Source organism: Gossypium arboreum, chromosome 4, assembly GCF_025698485.1.
Source record: "Gossypium arboreum isolate Shixiya-1 chromosome 4, ASM2569848v2, whole genome shotgun sequence".
NCBI lineage: Eukaryota > Viridiplantae > Streptophyta > Magnoliopsida > Malvales > Malvaceae > Gossypium > Gossypium arboreum.
In genome coordinates, this window is record NC_069073.1 from 110,610,029 (window position 1) to 110,636,682 (window position 26,654).

A 26,654-nucleotide genomic window follows, 5' to 3' on the forward strand; every position below is an offset into this window, starting at 1 on the left:
ATCAGTATGAAGTTCATAGAATTTCTTATATAATGGTATACAGAGAAAAGTTAAAATCTTTTTACCTTTGTTACCATGGAATACATAACATTTAATTAATTTTAAAATTTTAAAAATTCTGAAACATATAAAATTATTTTTAAATTTAAAATCATTAAAATTATTAAAAAATAAACATTATAAAAAATATTTTTAATATTTTAATTTTTTTAAAATTAATTAAATATTGAGATGTCATCCATATGATAATCCACGATATACAACGTCAACAAAATTAACAAATATTAATTAGAATGATTTGGTAAAAAATATAATTTCAACATATAAAAAATTTAAATAGAATGTTAAAATGATATATATATATATATATATATTGTAATATTGGAAGGCAAAAAAAGGTTATTATGCCCTGTATTTACGCCACTTTCCAAAAAGACATTGAAAGATATTAATGTCGACACTCGACACCATTGGAAATTTCAAAGCATAAAAAATTTATTCAATCATAAGAAAATTATTAAGGCTTAATAAACACTTTCCTGTTTAATTCCTAACATTACCAATTATTTTTTATTCAGTACTTTTGACGTTAAAAAATGGTTGAGATATCTAGCTAACCATCTTATGGGAACAACTTAAAAATATCTTTAAAATTTATAAATACATAATTGTTTAAAAATAAAAATATGTTAGAATTTTTTTAAAATGTAAAAAATAATAACTATTATTAAAAACATCAAAATTTTGTAAAATTATTAGAAATTATAAAATATTATAAAATTTATAAAATTGTTAGAAATTGTAATAGATCGTAAAAAATATTAAAAATTTTAAAAAGCAGTAAATTTTATTGTATCTTGAAATAAAGTAGATATTTGCTAATGACATTTAAATATTAAAAATTATTTATGGAAATACAATAAATTTTTATAAAATTATATTTTGTTATAGAAAAATTAATAAAATAATAAATAAAAGTGGATGAAAATACAAGAGAATTTTTCTCGTCTTTTTTATTTCACTCGTAAGGATTCTATTTATAATTTATAATTAACATTTAATACAATACCATAAATGAATCTTACTTAAGTGCTTCATTAACTCATATATTAAACATTGCAAAATGAATGAGAGGTTTTACCTCATAAATGAGGGGGTTAGAATATGGACATTCACATTTATTTATAACACTCCCCTTTAGATGTCCACTAGAGAAAACAGTGTCTCATTAAAACCTTTATAAGGAAAACCCAGTGGGACAAAACCTTGGTTAAAAGAAAAGAGTACAGCGTGTTTTATACTCCCCCTAATGACGACATCACATTGTATCTTTGAGTCGATGCATTCCAATCTTGTTTCGTAGTCTTTCAAATGTTGAAGTTGGCAATGCCTTGGTAAAAAGATCTACTAAATTATCACTAGAACGAATTTGTTGAACTTCTATGTCACCTTTCTTCTCAAGATCATGAGTGAAGAATAATTTTGGTGAAATATGTGTCGTTCTATCACCTTTGATATAACCACCCTTTAATTGAGCTATACATGCTGCATTATCTTCGTATAAGATATTTGGCATATTTTCCTGTAAAGGGAAATTACATATCTTCTGGATATGTTGGTTAATAACCTTAGCCAAACACACGCTCAGCTTGCCTCATGCATTGCAATTATTTTAGCATGATTTGAAGAGGCAGCAGCTAATTTTTGCTTTGTCGAACGCCATAATATGGCAGTACTTCCACATGTAAATAAATATCCCGTTTGAGATCGACCTTTATGTAGATCCGATAAATATTCAGCATCAGCATAACCAACTAATAGGAATTTTGAATCATTTGAATAAAATAACCCTATATCAATGGTCCCTCTAAGATATCTAAATACATGTTTAATTCCATTCCAATGCCTACGTGTTGGAGAAGAACTAAATCTTGCTGACAAGTTTACAACAAAAGCTATATCAGGTCTTGTGTTATTTGCAAGATACATCAATGCTCTGGCTCTTAGATATGGTACTTCAGGACCAAGAAACTCTTCATCATTCTCACAAGGATGAAATTGATCTTTATTCACATCTAACGATCGTACAACCATCGGGGTACTTAATGGATGTGCTTTATCCATATAAAATTTATTTAAGATCTTTTTTGTATAAGTTGATTGATGGACGTGAATTTCATCTTTTAAATGCTTGATCTGTAGGCCAAGAAAAAAATTTTTTTTTCCTAGATCTTTCATCTCAAATTCTTTCTTTAAATAATTTACTACATTTTGAAGCTCTTCAAGAGTTCCAATAATATTTAGATCTTCAACATAAACAGCAATTATCACTAAGTTTGATTTAGACATTTTTATAAAAACACATGGGCAAATTGGATCATTTTTATAACCTTCTTTTAACAAATATTCACTAAGACGATTGTACCACATACGTCGAGATTGTTTTAATCCATATAAACTTTTCTTTAATCTAATTGAGCAATTTCCCCGGAAAACTCTATATCCTTCAGGGATTTTAAATCCTTCTGGGATTTTTATATAAATTTAACTATCAAGTGTACCATACAAATAGGCTATAACAACATCCATTAGATGCATGTCAAGTTTTTCACATACTGCCAGACTAATAAGGTATCTAAACATGATTACATCCACCACAGGAGAATTTGTCTCTTCATAATCAATGTCGGGTCTTTGCGAAAATCCTTGTGCTACAAGTCGTGATTTATATGTCATGACTTCATTTTTCTCATTTCGTTTTCGTACAAATATCTATTTATATCCTACCAGCTTTACATATTTAGGGGTTTGGACTACAGATCCAAAAACCTGACGTTTAAAAAGTGAATTTAATTCTGCTTGAATTGCGTCTTTCATTTTGGCCAATCTTTTCTATTTCTACATTCCTCAATAGATTTAGGCTCAGGATCCTCATTTTCTTTTGCTATTTCAATAGCAACATTATAAGCAAAATTGTTGTCAGCAACTATATCTTTTCGGTTCCATCTTTTTCTTGAAGTAATATAACGTATTGAGATTTCTTCGTTATCACCTTTTTCAGGTTCTTAAACATCTCTCGTGTTTTTTGATTAGTTATATCTTTGGCCTCTTCTGGGGCACTTGCCTTCACAATATTATCATCTTGAATAATTGCTCATTTCCTTTTACGAGGAGTTTTATCTTTAGAATCGATTGGCCTTCCATGCTTCAGGCGTGGATTACTTTATTTTACACTAACAGTTTACCTTATTGGGATATCAATTCGTATTGGAGCACTTTCAGCTAGTATGTGAGATTTTGTAACTCTCTTTAGGTCAGTAAATGAATTTGGCAGTTGATTGGCAATGTTTTGCAAATGTATAATCCTTTGAACTTCTTGTTCACATTGACTTGTTCGAGGATCTAATTGAGATAATGATGATCCATTCCATATAATTTCTTTTACCAGTTGTATTTTCTCTTCCCCTAATGTTGGGAATGTTGTTTTATCAAAATGACAATTAATAAATCGTGCAGTAAATAAATCTCCAGTTAATGGTTCAACATATTTAATTATAGAAGGAGATTCATAACCAACATATATTCCCAACCTCCTTTGAGGACCCATCTTTGTGCATTGTGGTGGAGCAATTGGAACATATACTGCACATCCAAAAATTCTAAGATGGGAAATATTTGGCTTCTGACCAAAAGCCAATTGTAATGGAAAGTACTTATTATAACTTTTTGGCCTTAAGTGCACAAGTGCTGCTGCATGCAAAATAGCATATCCCCAAGCTGTAACAGGGAGTCTTGTTTTCATGAGTAATGGCCAAGCTATTAGTTGGAGGCGTTTGATAAATGATTCAGCTAAACCGTTTTGTGTATGAACATGAGCTACAAGATGTTCAACTTTTATCCCAATTGACATACAATAATCATTAAAAGCTTAGGATGTAACTCACCAGCATTATCAAGACGAATAGTTTTGATTGCATAATCTGGAAATTGTGCTCTTAATCAAATCATTTGAGCAAGTAGTCTCGCAAACGCCATGTAGCAGCCCGTTTTTAGGGTTAATCAGAACAGTGGTTTTGGGGCCACCAAATCCAATGAGTAGGTTTGTAAATATTATATTTAATATTTATGAGTTAATTGTGATTTTAAAAATGTTTTTGATATTGTGATTTTTGTTTTATAAGCGATTTATTAAGTTCAAGTGGTATGACCCTAAGGTCAAGTGGGTTTAGAAAATGAGGTATCGGGACCTTATTTCTATAAACCAAGTCGTAAATATTTTTATAAATATTTACAGAGTGGCAATAAGATGGTATTAAGGTTTTGTTGAAAAATTTTATCGTTTCAATAGTTAATTAAGCAAAAAGGACTAAATCGCATAAAGTGCAAAAATTGTGTTCTATAAGCTAAAGGTATTAAATAGCTATATAACTTTAAAGTGGAAGTCCTTATTTGGTAATTAGCCCATTAAAGAGATAGTGGGATATGATGGCTTGGCATTTGGTGAAATAAATAAAGTGTATAAAGGTTAATATTGTAAATTGGTTAAAAATAATAATAAAATGAATAAAATAAAAGAATCAAGGTGTCATCTTTTTCATTCTCTTTTTACCAGCCGAATATGAAAGCTTGAAAAGCCATGGGAGAAGCTTCCAACTTTCGGCTAATGCATGGTAGGCATTTCTAGTCCCGTTTTTAATTATTTTTATATTTTCGGGATCGTTATTGCTTCATCTATCTAATGAGGGGGCTATTTTGCAAAACCATTGAATAGTTTGATATTTTCCATTGATGAGTATAGTAGGGCTTTGAAGTTTAATGGAAGAATATGAGTCATTGTTGATAGTTAAACACTTTTTGTTAAGTGAATTTTTGCGAAATTGACAATTAAGGGCTAAATTATTAAATGTGAAAAATTTATGGTTAAAATGTGAAATAAATGAAATGTGTGGGCTGCTAGAGACACTAGTGATATTCTGCTATAATATAATTTTACTCAATTTCATGAATTTTCATTTTTATAATATAGGGACTAAATTGTAAAGAAGTTGAAATATTAGGGTAAAACTATAATTTTGTCATAAGGTGAATTATTATAAGTTTATTCCTAAAATATTTATTGCTAATATGGTAGTTGAATACGTTAAATGAGCTAAAATGATCAGGTACGTGATAATTAATTACCTATTTGAAAATAAGGTATGTATATGTGCAAAGAATGTATTGTGATGTATGTGGAAATGAAATATGAGTATGTGCCAATGAAACATAAATGAATGAATAAGATGTGATTTGTAAAGTTGCATATGTGAAATTTGTCAGATGCTATATGAATGAAAAGTGAATTTGATTATAAATGATCATACGAGATTTATATGAGAAAGATATATGATTAAATGTGTTATTTCCCATAATGTGTTCGTTTGGCTATATGAAAGTGTGAAAAGGTTGATGTATGAAAATTTAATTGAATAAGTTTGTGAAAGTTATAGTTGGTTAAGTGAGTAAGTATAATATTGAATGATGATAATTTGATAAGAGAACATGTTATGAAATTTAGAAAGGTTGTGTGAGATAGCATATTATGTTTACGGCATTGTAATGAAAGTATTTGTTATGTTAAGTTTATTAAAATACAAGCTTACTAAGCTTAAGAGCTTACTTTGTGTTCTCTTTTTCTTTTGTTTATAGATTTTCGGAGATTTGCTCGGGTTGAAAGTTGATGGAGGCGACATCACACTATCCGGTTATCATTTCAGTAAATAATATTTTGAGACTCAGTTATGTGGCATGTATAGGCTAGTCTTGGAGTTAATTATTTTGAATGAGTATGTATTTAAAGCCATGCGAAAATGACTTGCTTATTATGCTTAAGTTTGGTTTTACATGTTCTTAATTAAAATGTTTAACGAGTTTGGTTTTGGTCGTCGTTTTAATAGTTAGCTCATTTTGGAAATATGAAATGTGGTATAATTAGAGTGATGGATGATGGTATATTAATTTAACAGGTTCAGTTACTAAGTGGTAAGTAATGAATATGTTTTATGATTGTTTTGGTTGATTGTATTGGTATGAGTTCAAATGGTTAATGATGGTAATGATTAAGTATGTTTTGGGTTAGTTAATGGGATAAAAATATGAAGTTTAGGTATATTAATATAGATATGAATTAGATGCACGCTAGAGTGTTATCTGTGTTCAAGTGTTAAGTATGACTTTTATTTTTAGGATGAATTGCACACTTGTATATATATGCATCATTAGTATGTTTGGCCATGTTATAATGTATTTAAGTTTCATATATGTTTGCATAATAATTCATGTAATATGATTCAATTCGTTTTATTATGAACTTGTGCAGAAGTTATCAAATGATATGTTTGATATACGATTAATGAGATAGAAACTGGCATATATTCGAAGTATGAAGTGTAATGATATATAATGGAATATTATTTTAATTATGAATATGGCATTACTATGATGGATATAAGGAACTGAATATTGGAAGTATTAAATATGTGGACATGTCTTTGATATATACAAGTTTTGTTCGAATTTAGTAATTATAGAACATAATCAGTTGGGTTTTGATATATGTTCGTACTGAATTAGTTGGAATTTTTGAAATGTGCTTATTTGCGATATATGTTCAGTAAGGTATGATTATTTCTAAGTTAGAATTATGACCCATGTATTCGAATTTATAATAAGTGAAATGTGGATATTTGAAATTGATAAGTTTTAAATGTTTATTAATTCTTGGTGTATGAAAGGTGAGGAATGAGTGTGCTGAACTGTGTTTTATACAGTAATACCTCATAACCCTAATCTGATAACAGATACGGGTTTGGGGTGTTACACGCTAGGTTACGAGTCGATAATAAACACATATATGACCACCTACTAGATGCATCTATTAATACCATAAAATATCAGAATGGGTCACATAGTGGATGAATGAGCCCACATATATCACCTTGAATATGTTCCAGAAATGCGGGAGATTCAATTCCACCTTTAGCTGGTGATGGTCTAATAATCAATTTTCCTTGAGAACAAGCGACACAAGATAAATCTTTGAATTCAAGAATCTTTTGGTTCTTTAATGGGTGTCCAATCGAATTCTTAATGATTCTTCGCATCATAATAGATTCGGGATGGCCTAATTGGTCATGCCAAATAGTAAAAGTATGTGGTTCTACAAACTTCTGGTTTGTAGTAACATGTGACTCAATTACACTAATACGTGTATAATATAAACCTGATGAAAAAGTAGGTAGCCTCTCTAAAACATATTTCTTTCCACATTCATCACTTGTAATGTATAGATATTCAACATTTTTCTCATTCATAGTCTCAATATGATATCTATTAAGACGAATATTTTTAAAACTCAATAACTTTCTTTGAGACTTAGTGGAATATAAAGTATCATCAATGATAAATTTTGTACCTTTAGGTAATAATATAATAGCTCTTCCAGAGCCTTCAATAAGTTTTGAACTACCCGATATTGTATTAACATGGGCATTACTCATTGTCAAATGAGAAAAATATTTTTTATCTTTGAGTATCATATGTTTAGTAGCATTATCTGCAGGACACATGTCTCCATTGATTTTGGATCCATTGAAATTTTGTTGAATATTCATATTCTTCATAAAAACAAACAAAATATAATATGAGAAACATTGCAAATATTTATTAAATATTTAAACTTTTCTTTATGCAAGAAAATAAAATATACTTAAAAATAACATAAAATGTCAAAATAACATCAATTTTTCTAATGATTCTCAAAGAAATCAGCCACGTCTAGGTGAGTTATATTATTAAGGTCATTAAATTTATCACCCTCGTAGGCATAGTTAGTTTTAGTATTATAGTGAATATCTTCATCTTTTGCCTCCATTTAATCATTTTAGGATATAAAATTTGTCTCCATATGCTTTCCCTTCCTTTTAATGAATGCTTGATAAAGTTTCACTAAATGCTCACGACAGGTACGTAACCAATGCCCCTTCATACCACATCGGTAGCATATATTCTCAACAATCTTTGAATGATTATTTCGACCACTTCTTTCTTATATTTTATTGTTATTCTTTTTCTGGGGGTTAGAAGCATCATTGTTATGACCACCATGATAACGATTACTAATACGTCCTTGACCACGTCCCCCACTACGTCTACGGCAATGGCCACGACTTCTATATTTTCTATTTTCATAATTATTGTGTACTACTACATTCACTTCAGGGAATGGTGCAGAACCAGTAGGACTAATTCCATGATTTTTCATCAATAGCTCATTATTTTGTTCAGCCACCAAAAGGCATGAAATCAATTCAGAATACCTTTTAAAATCTTTTTCACGGTATTGCTGCTGCAGGAGCACATTAGTAGCGTGAAAGGTTGAAAATGTTTTCTCTAACAAGTCCTCATCAGTTATGTTTTCTCCTCATAATTTTAGTTGAGAACTAATTTCGAAAAGTTTTGAATTGTATTCACTTACTGTCTTCAAATCTTGCAATCGTAAGTGCATCCAATCATAACGAGCTTTAAGGAGTATCACAGTTTTCTGATGGTCAAATCGTTCTTTCAAATTTTTCCACAACTCAAGAGGGTCTTTCACAGTGAGATATTCCACTTTTAATCCTTCATGCAGATGATGACGGATGAAAATCATTGCTTTTGCCTTATCTTGATTAGATGCTTCTTTATCTACTAATATAGTATTTCCTAGACCTTTAGCATCTAGGTGAATTTCAGCATCTAACACCCATGACAAATAATTCTTGCCTGAGATGTCTACGGCCGCAAATTTAAGTTTGGCAAGATTTGACATTATAATTACTTGAATCAAAATAAAAAATATATATATTAGTAAAATAATAAGTATTCTCAATCATAAATAATTCAATTATATATACCAAATTTGCTAAATAATAATATGTATTTCAAAATTGGAATAAAGAGGAATAGTCATAATAATAACTTAACACAAATTAAATTAATTGAAATTTCTTTTAATAAAAAACATGTATATACAATTTTCATTATTAGATTTTAGTTGTAAAAATAAATGTGCAAATATTACCCAAAGCAAATATTTCATCTAGAAAATAAAATAAAAGAATTATGAAAATACGTATACTGTATATAGTTTAACGGGAGTTATAGGGCAAATTATATAAAGTCGAAATGACGGGAACTTCACTATGAACTCGTAGAAGCTCGTGCTGATAACGTGTTATAGAAAATTTAATAAAATAATAAATAAAGTGGATGAAAATACAAGAGAATTTTTCTCGTCTTTTTTTATTTCACTCAGGTAAGGATTCTATTTATAATTTATAATTAACATTCAATGCAATACCAGAAATGAACCTTACTTAAGTGCTTCATTAACTCATATATTAAACATTACATAATGAATGAGAGGTTTTACCTTATAAATGAGGGAGGGTTAGAATATGGTCATTCACATTTATTTATAACATATTTTAAATTTTTTTATTTTTTTATTTTTTTAAATACTTTACCAATGTAATTGGTAGCGTGTTTATTTGACTTGGCTCTGTATTTAATGTCTAGAGTGAGCTCCCTCTATCCAAGAAATTATTTTATGTATCCTTCCTACTACATCATTCATGGTCTCTCCCCAATTATTTAATGACATTTCAACAATTTTTTCCATGTCATTGATACATAGTTTTGGTAAATTATTTTTTTATCTTGAACTCCGAACTCAGAGCCCTGAACCATGAGCCCCGAACCTGAACGAGAACCTGAACCCTGAATTCGGGGTCCAAAGTAAAAAAAATTACCAAAACTATGTATCAATGACATGAAAAAATTTGCTGAAATAACATTAAATAATTAGAAAGGGACAATAGATGATGTGGTGGGAAAGGTTCATAAAATAATTTCTCCTTCATCCATTAGGGTGTGCATACTCTTTTTATTTTGTACCAAATTACTTTATAATGGTCAAACATTCGACAATAATTAGTAATGTATTAGTCTAGAGACAAACAATTTATCTTGAGATAGTAAAAATTTTGGAATAACTAAAATTACTATTTAAATTATTATTTACAATAATATTATTTTATTATTTAAATTAATTTAAAAATATCCAAATTTATCAATTAAAAATCTACCAATTATAAATTCGATTAATTAAAGTACAAAATAATTATTGTAGATAGTATTCTTTCAAGAGATAATAATCTCATATCCAAGCTCTAGCAAATGTGATTTATAAAGTTTTAAAATATAAAATATCTAATACTTCTTTTAAAATAGTAAATTTTAGTAATTTTTATGTTTTTATATTTTGAATTATTCTACTTTTAAAAAAATTTGTATTTTTTTTATTTTTAAGGTTTTTCAAATGATGAAATCATCGCATGACACATGACTAAAACATTAAAAAACTTAAATAAGAAAAATAAGAAAAAGTATAGTTTTAAGGTGTAAAGTCAATTATTAATTTATAAATCACAACAATTCCCTTTCTTAGTAAACCTTTTTTAATATTTTATTAAAGAGTTAGTAGTAAAACAGAGCAATTGGTCCAAATTCAACCTTAGGCTTGGAATATTTTTTAAAATTTTGCCTCGACTTACCTTGACTTATACACATGTTTATTTCTCAATAAACGTGTTAATGCATTGAGTGTGGGCTACCAGCTTGATCAAGGATTTTTTCAGCTCAAGCTAGCACGATTCAACCAGAATTTCGTTTATATAATAAATATTTTTGAATTTAAATTTAATTATAAAATTATAAATATCAGTATAAAATAATCTTAATATTATATTAATAAGTATACAATAAAACCAATCTACAAGTTAAGTTAGACCAGACCAAATTTGATTCTAAATTTAATTTTTTAAAATTAAACTGTGAACTAATTCAAATTGAGGTATTCAAAAATCTATTGGAAAGGAAATTTTAACAACTCTTATTGACTATGACCAAAAAAAAAAATTATTAGATTTTTCTTAAACTTATGACAACTCTTATATGGTTTTAACATCTAATCAACTTTATTTCTATTTGAAAAGAAATTTTACCAATAGTGGTAACAACTCTCGAAAGATATGATTTCAAATATTGTCTTCCCTTAATATCAACCTAATATTGTATTTATATTTTTGTTCCACTATATTCCAACATATAACAAAAAAACTCTCATTTCTTTCGGTAATGGTTTAATCAACATATACCCAATATTCAAATTGTTGGTTCCTACCCGAATTATGCAATAAACAAGAATGAGAATTGAGAAATTTGGATACAAATATTTATGTACAAAAAATCCTCTAAAGAGGATAAAAAATTATAAGTAAAGAAAATTTCACTAAAACAGTAAAAATTGAACCTAGAGTACAAGATGGAAAAACAAATTAACCCCGAAATATAAAGTTTTTCCCAAATTCCCACAAACTCTCTCTTAATTTTGTTGTTGTTATTCTAAACTATCTAGGGTTTCCAAAAGACCTATTTATAGTGTAATAACATGTTTTTTAGTGGCGTCGAAAATAGTGGTTTCGGAACCATAAATTCAACTAATTAGTCCATAATTTTTTATTATTTTATTTATATGGGTCAAATATAGTTTATAATGGATTTTGATTTGATTAAAATTTTCTAATTGAACAAAAAGTTAAGTATAAGTGCTGTGTCCTAAAAGTCAAGTGATTTTGGAAAATGAGGTATCAGGACCTCGTTTCTGTAAACTGAACTTGTAAATGAGTTATTATATTGGCATGTGAAGTTATGGTTTGGAAATTTTATTGTTTGGCTAGTTAATTAAAGAAAAAGGACTAAACCGTAAATGTAAAAAAAATTATTAATATTTAAGTGCCCATTTGTATAAATTAAAGAAATGATGATTTAATATGAAAAATTAGCGATAATTGATAATAGTAGACGGTAATGTGGTTCATTTCTTAAGTTATTATCTGAAATGTTTTATTAAATTAATGTTTAAGTACTAAAATAATAAAACAAAAGTAAAATAGGTAAGTATCATCTTTACTTTGTTTCTTCATCGAAAATAGAAGGAAGATACTCCATTTGAGAAGCTTAAGTCTAAGCCAAACAAAAGTCTATGCATGTAAGTGTTATTTTTGTCTTTTTCTCGTAATTTTTATGTTTTTGAGATTGCTGTAATGAAATCTATCTAGCTCAAGGATTAATTTTTGAATTTTTCAAATGTTTATAAATTTACCATTGATGATCTTGAATTTTTTTTTTTATGTTAATTGGTTTTGTTGGAAGCTTTTTTGCTAGATATGATTAAATTGTAAAGTGATTTTTAGTAATTTTGAGTTTAAGGATTAAATAGATAAAATGTGAAATTGGAAGAGGTTTATTGAAAATTTTCAAAATTTAAGGGCTGTTTATATAAGGTTGAATGTTCGGCAAAAATGGGTATATGAGCTAATTGTGAAAATTGGATTGTTTTAATTAGGGGTTAAATTGAATAAAGTGTAAAAGTTTAAGGTAAATTGTGAAAAAAATTGTAATTAAGAAGGAATATGTACTAAATTGAATGTTATCTTAAATTAAAGCTAATAAATTGAAATAAACTATTTTATAGATCAAGAACAAGTAGATAACCGATGAAAAAGGAAAGTTGTTGATTAGACCTTGAACTTTTGTTATCTCTGCAATCTAGCCTAGATAAGTTCATACTGTTATTTTTTGTTATAATTCATTATTAAATGTCGTTAATGGTATTTTTATATTTTTAAAACTGTTGAAATGAAATTGGTCTATGTGAAATATATTAAATTTCTGAAATGATTTCAATGGATCAAGTAAAAGTTTCACACATGAGACTTCTGATTGAATTTCTGTTTTGGACCGAGCTCTTGCATGTGTTAAGGACTCAAATATACATGTGACTCGAATTTAGCCTAGATTGGTAACCTTACATGTATACATTGTCTTGGCTAGGCTACTTTTTTTTGTTGCCGTTGGTTTAGCCTGGACAAGTAACCTGATACACTTACTTTGTATACACTTACTCTGTATCTGATTAGCTCATACGAGCATAATCTGTTTCCGGACTTATGTATTGAATACTTTTACAAATATCCATAGGAAGAATAAATGTTATTTAATATGGAATTGTTTCTTTGAAGTAAACAAATTATGAACTATGAATATGTGTATGTTTAGATGGTTACTGATTTGGAATTGTTGAATCATGTTGTGTTAAGGCTAAAACTTTGAAATGGCTATATGTATCGGTTATATGGAAATAATTATATGAAGTGTTTATACGGAATGTTTATATGGATAGATATGTAAAAAAAAAAAAGATATTTGGAATGGAAATGTGGAATGTTAAATGATTAGATGTTGAATGAATAGTATATCAAATATGTTTACTTGTATGTGTTTTATGAGATGATAAAGTTATAAGTTTAATATGAACTCTTTAATTGTGATTATTAAATGTGATCTTGTTCATTTTGGTATCTTTTATGTTCATTTTAGAATTCATGTTTGGGATTCTAGCCTCACCTAATAATTTTATCTTCAAAGTTCAAACTTGTGTTCTCTCCTTGAGAGTACAATATGCCTTATCGTTACACTCAACACTTGTTGGTACCGCTTTAATAAATTTTAATTTAGCTTAATTTTTTTATAATTAATGTTATTAGCATGTTAAAATAGTTAACATTATTATTTAATTCTATTAAAGTGTTGACATGAATTTTCTCTCTTAAAATACCCTACCAACTTATCATATTGATATGATTTTTTTGTTGGAAGGATGAACCTATATTAATATTATTAATTTGAATAATTAATAGTATTAATTATCTGGATTAATCTATCACATTATAACAACTGAGCGATCAAGTTATGAAAAATAAAGTAAAATAATTAAATTATAAATTTTAGTATAATAAAAGAACAAAACAATTTTTTTTAAAAATCTTATTAATTTAAAATAAATGTCATCTTGTTAAAAAATTGTCATTCAAATTCAATTCCAATTTGAAGAAGTTAATCAATATTTCCAAGAAAAAAAAAAGAGATTATATGTGGTCATGAATGTAAAGTAATGTGCGCAAAGAGGAGCTCATTCCATGTATCAGGTAACCCAGGTAAGCACCAATGGATGCAGTCTGCATATGTGGCCGGATCGGCCTGTTGTTCCGGTATCATCAATTTGCCTTGTCTCGTGGTATAAACTGATGCATGCGCATCTTTCCGATACTCAGAGAGGGTCGTAATGTCGAGGAAGAAGACCGGCACTTTCATGGATTCGGTCACATTAGCTACCATCCGAAATAGCCTATGGTCCGTGCCAACATTCGGTGGCTTAAACACGTTCGTCACTGGAAGCGTTTCTTTAGCACATCGGATTCCATCGGAATTGTTCCAATCCGAACTCCTGTTTCATGAGGCAGAAGCTATTTATATCATTCAAGTGATAGAACAATGAGACGACATTTTATGTAAAAAGGAAGTTTAGTGTTTATAACTTGATATGAAGAGGGGACATGCTCATGAAGTAGACTGAAGTGAACTTGGGATCAACATTTTCTTCAATCCACTTAGCCCATGTCTTCAAAACTTTCCGAAACGCTACAGGCCGCTCGATTTCGTCGTACTCGATCGGGTCTGCATTGAACGATCCTCGTCTGTTCCGAATAAAACATCACAATGAAATGTACTAATTAACTTCATGGATAAACTCTCATGCAGATAATTAAGCTCCATTGCAGTTAATATACTTACAAGACTTTGATATATCCAGTGTTCATCCACCAAATATAAGTGTTGAAAATCAAGTAATTGACACCCTTCCAATCGTTTCCACCATTTTTGATTGATTCAGGCATGATTATACGATCTTTTATGGTGTGTCTCCATGGATTATCTGAATTGGATTCAACCAAAAATGGTGCCCAATAGAACTCTACTGTGGTATTATACTCCTATGCTAGCATTCAAGAAATGTTTGTCAAACCACCGGCTAAAATTATGAATTTCATTCCTTCACAAAATCTGAGAGTTAAGTCTTTTTACTTTGATTTTCCGTAATTTGGTCCTCATAATTTATAAAAGTTAAGATGTTAGTTCAATTGGTTAACATTACTAAACTTTTTTTTTTTGTTAAATTAAGGACTTGAAAATATACAATTCAACAATTTATATGTAAGGAATTAAGCAACAAGTTAGCAAACATTAATAAGTTAATGCGTTTACCAAATTTAATTTTGTAAAATACTAAAGATGAAATTCTGATAAATTAAAGTAGAAAGATTAATTTCTTAATTTTACTGAAGTAGAGGAATGGAATTCATAATTAGACTCTAAAATAGCTTATGGGTGTTCAACAATAAAGGAAAATGGAGCGTGGGTTAGCTTTATATTTTCAATTCATTAAGTAATTGGAACCAATTATGAGTCATTTTTCATTATCCCATTTCTTTAATATGCACACCTTTCCATATAATTGCATATAAATAAATTTGGTCAAAATTTGATTTTGATCCTCTATTATGTCTAAATTTAAGATTTAATTATTTTATTTACTTTTTTCACAATTTGGTCCTCGTAATCTTATATAATAGCACTTATTAGTAAAAATAGCTAATTATTCCTATTAAAATGTTAAATTTGGAATTTTTTATTTAAAAATGCTTCCAACACAAAATCCATTTCTGCATAATAAGTTTGAAAGGGTGTTTTCAAGAAAAAAAATTAGATGAATATTTTATTGGGAATAATTAATTTTGTTAACTATTTAAACTAGCACACAAAATTATAAAATTAGGGGATTAAATTTCGTTAAATTAAAGTACAAAAATTAAACATCAAGTGTCATCATAATAAAAGGATCAAATCACAATTTGACCAAAACTTTTCTATCATTTCATCAATGCAGTAGTGGGGACAGGTTATCTGCAACTACAATGGAAGACCATTCAAGAATTCTTTTGAAATGATTTAGAGATTCTTGAACCAAGGGCAGCCCAAAATGATTTTAATACAATAACAAAATTATACGTTTAACCCCTAAAAATTTGTAATTCTATTTTACTCCCTAAAACAAATTTTCGCTTCCCCTGATTAGAACCAATTTTAATGAGTCATTTTCCATTATCCCGTATTCTATAATAGGCACATCTTTTCATGTAATTACATATCAAAAAGAACTTCCAAGACATGCTATCATTTCAACAATGGAGTAATTAAACAATGTTTTCTTCAACTTTAATGGAAAAACCCTTCAAGAATTCTTCAACAGGTTTTAGAGATTAAAAAAGCTATATGCTTCAATGAAACCAGATATTAATGAAGAAACATACCTCAATGGTGAAGATAACCAGAGAATCTGACATTTTGAGGCTCTTCTTCCCTGGAGAAATTGAGGATTGAAGCAAACAAACCATGGATTCCCACTGGTTCCTATTCAATGAATCCCCCACAAACATAACCCTCTTTCCTCTCAGTTTTTCAAGCATCAATCTTGGTTTGAACCTTTACCATATACCAAAATAACCGCAGCTTATAAATCACTAATCAAATCAGATTATTGATGAGACTCGAATTGAAGTGATAACTTACTTGGGCAAAGAACAGTCCCTGGGTTGCCATCTCCAGCTCTGATAAAGTGAGTCTTGTCTTCCATTTCTAATGCAAGTCACTTGCTGTGAGAGGAACTCACATTCATCTTCTTTATACAAAGGGTGGGTCTTATTATCAGAAACCCAATTCCCAGTGAAAATATCACAACCCTTTGGTGGTAGCTTGACCCGATCTTCACCGTCAGCTTCCTCAATGATTCCTATGGGTCTAAACAACTCATTAGACCTTGCCAACAGCCTAAAATCTCCATTGTAGATAAACCGTTTGAACAAAAGTATCACTATCAGTGAAACTAGAAGAATTACGTGATAGCTTTTGCTTTTATGGCTGATAATATTGCTGCTGCAGCTGTGCTTCATAGCTTGAAGTTATGAACACTAAGACAAGGCTTAACCTGAAGCAGTTAACTTCAACTAGCTGCTGGTTTTTAGGTATCTGAAAAAGTGAGATTTTTCCTTTTTCCCACTTTTTGTTTTTGATTAGTTTGTAACTACAATCTTCATATCTGACAAGGAAAAACTGAGATCATTCAGGATATGTTTTATATATACATATATATATGCAGCTTTTCAAAGCCTAAAGTTAGCATGTTTTGACCATTTTACTTTTAACTTGATGAATACAGGATATAGATTATAACTATATAATATTTTGGGTTAATTCCACGGTAAGTCCTTAAACTATGATATTGATTCTGATTTAGTTTCTAAACTTCAAAATGTTATAATTAAGTTTTCAAAGTATCAGTGTCAACATCATATCAATTAAGTTCTTCCATTAGCTTGGTCATTAAATACAAACTCAAATATGGCATAAAACATATTTAAGACATATTAATTAAATTGTAAAATTGTATTTACTTATTACATGAGCAATTTAAATGTAACATCATTACATGTTTAAAAAATAAATCACGTCAAATTAACCAATATAACTAATGGGAAAAAATGACTTCATCATTGAAAATACACATTCGGAAAAGTATAGTACTGGAAAAGACTAAATTTAATAGAGAGATTAAATCTTCAAAAAAATGCATAGGGATCTTTTACGGAATTTGACCTTTCAATACCTATGGAATATAAGAGTAATGCTGAGCCAATCTTTTATGCCATCTCTATCTTGCCTTTTCTGTCAAATTTCTTGGAGACAGTAAACAAGAGCCACGTTATTTATGAGTTTTGTACTTTATAGCATGCAATCCCTGGAACATGTGGTATGGGTGTTTTGTATAGCATTCGTGTCCTTTGCCACTAAGAAACTGTCTTTCTTTGTTTGCTTATTTAGCATCATTCATTTACATATTGCTTCCCATAGCATAACCACAAATTATACAGCCGTGCCTACACTGGTATGAAAATTCAGCAGCATCACGTGCCTGGTTTTATTACAATTTCGATTCTTGAAAATCAATGTTGCATTAGGTAAAAGAAAAGCTGCAATTTCAAGCCATTGCTTTGACTGCAACCACAGTAGCTTTCTTTTTGGGCTAACCCATTATCAGTATGGCTCAAGTTTTCTTCATCTTTTAAACTAAAAAGACTAGATTTATTATAAAATAATAAGGACCGGGGACTAAATCTCAAAGTAGTAATGAGACTAAATGATAATTAAACCCAAAAATTTAAAAATGGAGATGCGGGGTATCGATCCCCGTACCTCTCGCATGCTAAGCGAGCGCTCTACCATCTGAGCTACATCCCCGCTTGGGTTGGTTCTTAACAAATTACTTTATAAGGCTATTCATGAGGGAAGATGGATTAATATCGGTGATCTGTCAACAGAGTGTAATTACAGTAATCTTAGTGATCTAATATAATTTGCAAATCCATAATTAAAGTAAAGCTATGCGAGATTAATGGACATTTTATCTTGTTTACTGTTAATTTGATTGCTGACCCACCTGCTATCATAAGGATTTCTAAGAATCCAATAGGGTCATCTCATCTTCATTGCTTTTTTAAAGTTTTCTCTTTATCGAAGGCAGTTTATATATAACAAACTGGTCAAAATTATGATGTCACACCTCTACTTTGGCAGGGTTTGACATTATTAAAATTAAAGTCAAATACTTGATTTTCGTTAAAATTGACTTATTATATAGTATACTTTATTAAGTGCATAATTATTTGCTTCGTGATTATATTATTACATTGATGGTAAATTTAACGGAAAATATTAATGATAAAACAAAACTTTACACTTCATTCAGGTATAAAAATTGATGACATATTTTGACTTAAAACATGGTTTTTAGTTAATGGCATTTGTTCATCTTTACCTTAATATTTGTATTTAAAAATAAATATATGATTTAGTTATTTATTTGATATGGGGGTTTGAGTCATTTAAAGAGAAAAAAATGGATGAAAAGCAAAGAATTGATAAAAATTAGCAAAAGGGAAAGGTAGGAAACCTTGTTTATATAAACATTTATTTCCATATTCAAAGTTTCCAACATATATATTCTACAAATTTGTGCCTTGGCTTAGGCCATATTTTACTTGAGTGAGTGATGAAATTTGACATTAAATCAACAAATGAAATAAAAAAAACCATACCCTATACGAAGCTACATCCATCAAATAATGGAGAGAAAATTACAATTAACTTACAACTTTAAAGAGAAAACAATGCGAATTATGTGTACGTGTCATGAGCGAGATATGATACGTGTATAAAGAAACTCGTTCCATGTGTCGGGTAAACCGGGAAGGCACCAATGGATACAATCAGCGTATATAGCCGGGTCAGCCTTTTGTTCAGGGGTTAGTATTTTACCTTGTCGAATAGTGTGAATTGCAGTGTGTGCATCTTTTCTGTATTCCGAAAGAGTCGTAATGTCAATAAAATGGACTGGGATTTTCGTGTTTCGAGTTATGTTTTTGGCAACCACATAGAGCCGACGGTCTGTGCCCACGTTTAGGTGCATTGACTGGTTGAGGATTGGGGTTGTCTCAAGGGCACACTTGATCCCATCTGGGTTGTTCCAGTCCATGCTCCTGCAGACATTGTTAGGTTCAAAATTATGTAAGCCTTAGAATAATAATAGAAAGAAAAAAACAAAAACAAAAATGATTAGATTTTGTTTGGTCTTGAATAGACGAATGAATTGGTGGGTTATGTTGGTTTTGGATTGAGATTGGATTTTGAAAATTTGAAATAATTTTGATTTAAGTTTCGATCAGTTATAGATTTGGATCATTTTAATTCGGGTTGTTTTAGATTCATATAATTTTGATATCAGATCATTTATGTTTGAGGTTTAAAATTTTCAGACCGTCATTTTAAGTTCTAGTAACTCAAGGTACAAATCATTTTGGGTTTTTTTTTTGTTCATTCAAAGTTAGGATAGTTTCCTGTTTGATTCACTTTTTATATTTTGATTAATTTGGATTTGGGTCAATTTGAATTCAGATTTAATGAGTTCAGATTTTTAACTTTCTATCGTTAAGTCAATAAGGATCAAATTTGAGACCATATCAAATTTTATTTTAGATTCGATTCAGATTTAAGAAATAAAATTTTTAATTAAATCATTTCAATTTTTAACTTATTTTTGAATCAGAGTTGATTGGAGCATGGCCCCATTTGTTATTCTGTTTATTTTCTTCACCCAAACTAGACCCAAGGGCTCAGTATACTAATAATAAACAAGGGAATAGTTGAGTTTATTGGTTGAAAGGTCATAGGCCTACTGTCTAACTACTGGGGATCACCTAATTTTGGATGCTAAATTCCGACAACTATGGCAGCTAATGACAATGAAAACATCTAATTAAGTTCCAAGATGTGCATAAAAATTAGGAGGAATCTCTATAAATGCATGGTGACGAAGAATAAGTTAGATAAGGTGGTGTTTTTATTGACTTCACTCAAATTATTTGCAATTTACTACTTGGGATTCTTATATTTATTTTAATATCTTAAAAAAAGATTAGGGTATCTTTTTCGGTGAAGGTAGTTATATCTACTCATAATTTATACAAAATTATTGTTTGACTCAATTTCTAGACAAAAATGAAATTGTAGCAAGGCTATTATAATTAAACCCGAATTTATTAAAATACTATTTTTAAATAATGGCATCAATCAATTTTAATTAAATTTATATTGATTAGTTGAGTTTTGATCTATTGTTTAGTACAGATTTACAACGAAAATATTCTTGATTTAATATTAAACTCTTATAAATTTGAATATAGAATCTATGATTATCTAATTTGATAATTCAACTCAATTAATCATAATATAAACTCGACCTATCCCGGTTTGATAATAAAAATCAACAACTTGATTTCGAAATGACCAAAAATTAATATGTTTTAAACTCAAAATGGTTTGTTTTGAAACTTAAACCCTAAATGATCGAACTTGAACCATCTTTAACTTGAAATTATTCGAATCTAAAATAATTTTAACCTGACTTAAATTAACTTAATCTAAAATCAATATAGTTATTGGAAACATTAAAAAAAGGGCGGGGGGGGGATGGAAAGAGATTTATTACCTGATATGAAGAGGAGACATGCTGTTGAGGAAGACAGTGGTTCGATTTGGATTTACATTCTTATTAACCCATTTAGACCATGTGGTCAACACTTTCTTATATGCTATCGGCCGTTCAATCTCATCGTATTCGGTGTCGCCTCGATCGAAGGATCCTCGTCTATACACCAATATCCCACAAACATCAGAACATAAATTGGATCTGATGAAACCGAAATGTTATGTTTCTGACTACTTACAAGACTTTCATAGTGACAGTGTTCATCCACCATATGTAAGTGTTGAAGACCAAATAATCAACATTTTCCCAGTGCTTGCCATGTTTCTTGATTGATCCAGGCATGATTATACGGTCCAAGATGGCGTGCATGTTTGGGTTATCTGCGTTTGATTGCACCAAAAATGGGGCCCAATAAAACTCCACTGTCGCATTGTAATCCTGCAATAAGAAAAGTTCAAAAATACTCGTAAACATGAACACGGTACGCCAATGTTTGAGTTGGTTGAATTCAGATTAGATTAGTTAGAGTTTTAAATTTTTTAGATTATTTTGGTTGGGATTAATTTTGGATTTTGGATGGTTTAGTGTTTAGATATTTTTTAGTTCGAATCATTTTAGGTTTTAGTTTTCAAATTAAGTTGTTACATTTTCAAATTAGACCGAATCGTAAGTTAAGTTGGGCCGAATTGATGCAAAAATTTAGACCCGTTTTTAGCTCAGCCCAAAAATTGGGTCTAGAATTTTGCTTAAGTTTGATCTAGGTAAAAATGCTAAACCCAAGTCTGGCTTAACCCACTCGTATTAATAATTTTTATATTATTATTTTTATATAAAATAATTTTTTAAAAATAATACATCAAATACACTACAAACAATTAAATAAATATTTCTCAATAAATTAAAAATACATTAAAAAAGTCTTTATATTTAAATAACACTAAGACATTTGCAACTTAACAAGCAAATGCCTCTAATAGTAGCAAAATTAACAATAAAATAAAAGTTATATAATATCTAAACAATAACAATAAAATAGTAGTAATATAATAACAAAATGGCAACAAAATAACATCAAACTGACAGCAAAACAACAACAAAACAACGACAAAAAAATTTAGCCAGATTCGGGCTGGGTTGGGCAAGGCTCGAGCAAAAATAATCTTACTTGAAACCTAACCCGTTTGGAAAACAAGCCTTGTTTTTTTTCGAAATCTATTTTTTCGAGCCTATATTTTTTCTCAAACTCTTTCACTTTCCAGACAAATCTTTGAGTTTGGACATACCCAATCCATGATGAAATCTAGTTAAAATCATTTTGAATTTTGGACACTTTAGGTTTGAGTTGTTTTGAAGGTTGTTTTCGGTTAAGTTGAGATTATTTTTTGGTTTTATAAAATTGGTATATCTCAAAGCTTCAATGACCTTTTAACCACTTTGTAGATACACATATTACCAAGGACAAAGAAAAGTCAATGAAAGAAACCTGTTTTTAAGGCCACCCATTAGGTTAACAAATACTAAGAAAAATGTCTGGTTTTTGGTAAAAAAAAAGTTTGAATATTCAGAAAACAATGGATCCTGAGAATCTTGATAATGATTATTCAATCAAAATGAAACAAAAGTATGAACTTTCAATTATATATTAAACAAATATTAACAATGGATCCTGAGAATCTTGATAATGATTATTCAATCAAAATGAAACAAAAGTATGAACTTTCAATTATATATTAAACAAATATTGTAATTAAGAATGATTAAAGAATACCAAATGAAAACCGCTTTCTCCCATATAATAATCTGTTTGGCAAGCGAGAAAATTTTTACCTCAATTCTAAATATAGAGAGAGAACCGAACTTCTTCAAGCTCTTCCTCCCAGGCGGGGCAACAGATTGAACCAAACAAACCATGGATTCCCATTGGTTTCTATTCAATGAATCTCCAACAAACATTAGCCTCTTATTCCTCAGTTTCTCAAGAAATAATCTCGGTTTATACCTTTAAAAAAATTATCAGAAAAATCATCGGCATCTTCAAAATTAATCAAGGTTTAATTACAAAACCAATCCTCTACTTTATAAAAATTGAGAAACTAGTCTCTCTACTTTATTTGGTCATCATTGTACTTAAAAATAAATTTGTCTAATTCCCAGTAAATACGTGAACTTGAACTGTTAATTAGTTACATATGAATCAGGTCAAAACTTGTCATCGTTCGATATATTTTTACAAAATTTAAAATTTAATTCTTGTATTTTAAAAGTTAAAATTTTCTTATTATTTTTTATCGAAATTTGTTAATTTGACATATCAATCATATGCCACGTGATATGTGAACACTAATTGACAAAAATTAACAAAGAATTGTGATTTTTAAATAGGAAAAGCAAGAGGACTTGGCTTTTAACTTTATAAGTGGGTCAAATCTCAAATTTTGTTAAAATAGAAAGATTAACAACATTTTTTACCTGTAAATTACGGGGAATAGCTTCTCAATAAAATCAACAAAGGAAGAAAAAGGCGGTTCTTACTTGGGTAAATTACAATCTCTGGGCTGCCATCTCCAATTTTGATACCTAGAATCCTTTCTTCCATTCCTCACGCAAGTTACTTGCGGCGTAAGAAACTCACACTCATCTTCTTTGTACAAAGGGTGCGTTTCACTATCATACACCCATTTTCCAGTGAAGAGGTCACAATCTTCCGGTGGCAATTCGACGTCTTCATCGTCTTCTTCGACGACCGGCAGTATCTCAACTTTTTGTTGTACGCCGTCCGCTTTATCTTCAGCTACTTTTCCTTCATCATCGTCTTTCACCGTCGCCATGGATTTCAACTCCTTATCAACTGAAGTAATTACATCCTTCTTTGTTTCTTCAATTCTGGTAGATTCTTGAACCGGCTTATTTGGCTCGTCGTGTTGGATTATTTCACTGGCTTTAGGCCTCGACGAAAACGGGAACTCGGCGATGGACTTTACGTCCTCGTTGTACATGAAAAGGGCAAACAAGAAGACGGAGATTAGGACGATAAATACGGGGACATGGTTGTTTTTGCGGTGTTTCATGGCTCCCGTTTCGGTGAGGAGAGTCTTAGTACTACGACGAAGTTGCTGCATGAGAAAAAGAAAATAAAAAAGGTATTGATTTGAGTCGATGGAAAAGGAGAGAAATGAAAGGAAATATAGACGAAAAAAAAAAAATTTTGTGTAAAATATTTGTTTAGTTTGTTTAGGTTTGGTGAGAAGGGTTTTTCTTTAAAGGAACTGGTGAGGGTTTCTGGTAGAGGGAGAGTTGTCTTTCTCATTTTTTTTTTTTAAATTTATTGATTTTATTTATAAATATTTTAGTTAAAATATGCTCCAAATCCTCTACTCTTAGTTATATCAAATAAAATAATTTTATTTTAAAATGTTATACAAATGAAAATAAAATTAAAAGGATTAAATTTCAAATGTAAAAAGAGTACAAAGACTTAAAAAAATATTTTTTAATCGATATATTTCCATCACTAACTACTTTCCTTGATGGAAACTATCTCTGGGGGGGGAAAAGCAAAGGTGAAGAGTGGAATCAAAGCTTTGCCAAGTTGGTCTTCATATTTCTACCTAAGATTGGGACATGAACAAGTGTATTGTTTTGCAAATAAGATGTTTGATATGGAAGCTTCATCAGACATGAAAATTTAATGTTTATCCGATGAATGCTTAAAAAAGTCCTTGTCATGAACATGCTAACTGAGATTCATAGTTTGAAACTTCAAAGTGTTTCTTTGGAGTGAGGTAAGATGAAATGGACAACAAACCTCGTAAATTATTCAAGTTCAATAAAAGGAAATTCATTTTTATCATTGTTGTGTGAGCCTGAACTATTAAAGAAATCAAATTTGAGTATCTTAATACTTGAGTTTTTAATTTTAAGTCATTTAAGGTTTGAGTTGAACTGATATTAGTGGTTGACTTTTTATAATTAAATTGAATTTTTGAATCCAGAATCAAAATTATAGACAAATTTACTGATATAATTAACTTCTTACAACTTATTCAACTCCTATCATTGAATATATTTTTATTTTGAATTATTCCTACTTTAATTACGAGTACTACATCATTCTAATAAAGAATTCAATAAAATTATATATGCCTAATTTATCACATGTTTGTTATTCTGTGGGGCTACTATTAAAAGAAAACTAAGCTCCAGCAGTAGTTTTTGGACCACAGCGAAGCTTAAGCTTTGAGGCAGAGAAAAAAGAAGGATTTCAGACAACTACCAGTTCGTGTTCTTAATAAACAAAATCAAAATTGCCAGCATGTTTTGCCAGAAAAAGGTCAAACAAAAATAATAATTCCATACCATGATGATGCAAATTTTGTTATTTTGTTAACTAAAACCTCTTTTTTTTTTTTTAATATAAAATTTTGAGAAATAGAGATTCGGATAATGTTAAGAGACAAATTAATGATACCGTTGACAGTAAATTTAAATGTAATAATCTTAGCATGGTTTTTACTTTTTATTATGTCAACGCTTTTAGTTGGTACAACAATGTTTATTTATCATAATTATAAATTTCCCCAAACTAAAAAATTGTACCAAGTATATATCATTCGAACTTGTTGTGGATAATAAATGATATAATGACATGTAATCTTTCTTTGTCTACAACAACTATAGGATATGGACTGATTTCAGAGCAGAGTTGACAGATCCCTTAACCCCTCTAAAATACAAAATTATTATTTAAATTTTTAATTTTTTTAAAATTTTAAATTAATAAAAATAAAATTATATTTTAACTCTTTTAAAATCATAAAAATAAATTTAATCATTTAAAATTATAAAGATATAAATTATAAAAGTTAAAATTCATTTTACCCTTAAAAATTGCTATGGTTTCACTCTAACTGTTTTGATACATTATCATTGACAAAAATGATGTAATTAATATTTATGTTTGAAATTTTATATATTTATTTATTTTGAATGATGTCATCATTAGAAACTTTATGTTTGAGAAGTAAAGAGTAAGGAACACTTTATTTATTTGTATCATAAAGTGAAGTGAAGGGTTTTGTACTTCCTCACTTCAATGTATTTTTTGGTGAACCATCACTTTTATTTCAAGCCAAGACACCTTATACAGAGTGTAATGTACAATAACTTACAAAGAAAGACACACATTTTTACACTCTCTTCAAGTTATCTTTTAGCTACATTTTCTTTTTTTTAAATCCTTAAATCTTTTCATTTTATATGTATTTTTACAATTAATATCCCATCCTTAACTTATATCTAAATAATCAATTGGAATAATTTTTATTTTTTATTTATTTCCGTTTAGATGATAAATTGGTATTTAAGCTATATTTTTATCCATATATTACTATTTAATTTTTTTAGTCAAAATGTTATCAAAACTATGTATCTTTTATCCAAATTACTTCCATCTTTAACTCTATTAGGACAAAAAAAATCATTTTTTTATAGAAGGCGACAAAGGGTAATTCGT

At 29.2% G+C, this 26,654-nt stretch overlaps 2 protein-coding genes and 1 non-coding gene across 3 annotated transcripts; all 3 read right to left on the reverse strand.

The window, feature by feature from the left end:
* Positions 1-13,953: 13,953 nt before the first annotated feature.
* Positions 13,954-17,229, reverse strand: LOC108459800 (xylan O-acetyltransferase 1-like). The gene is made up of 5 exons (XM_017759200.2): positions 16,612-17,229; positions 16,353-16,524; positions 14,776-14,975; positions 14,520-14,678; positions 13,954-14,428 (listed from the first exon to the last, which is right to left on the reverse strand). Exons 1-5 carry the CDS (start codon positions 16,989-16,991, stop codon positions 14,080-14,082), a joined length of 1,260 nt encoding a protein of 419 aa, XP_017614689.1. The 5' UTR covers positions 16,992-17,229; the 3' UTR covers positions 13,954-14,079.
* Positions 17,230-18,263: 1,034 nt separating this feature from the next.
* TRNAA-AGC (transfer RNA alanine (anticodon AGC)) lies at positions 18,264-18,336 on the reverse strand. Its single transcript has one exon. It is a non-coding gene; the product is annotated as a tRNA-Ala (tRNA).
* Positions 18,337-19,049: 713 nt separating this feature from the next.
* Positions 19,050-24,392, reverse strand: LOC108459336 (xylan O-acetyltransferase 1-like). Its single transcript, XM_017758691.2, has 5 exons — positions 23,675-24,392; positions 22,970-23,141; positions 21,381-21,580; positions 21,143-21,301; positions 19,050-19,634 (listed from the first exon to the last, which is right to left on the reverse strand). Exons 1-5 carry the CDS (start codon positions 24,259-24,261, stop codon positions 19,286-19,288), a joined length of 1,467 nt encoding a protein of 488 aa, XP_017614180.1. The 5' UTR covers positions 24,262-24,392; the 3' UTR covers positions 19,050-19,285.
* Between the last annotated feature and the right edge of the window lie 2,262 nt (positions 24,393-26,654).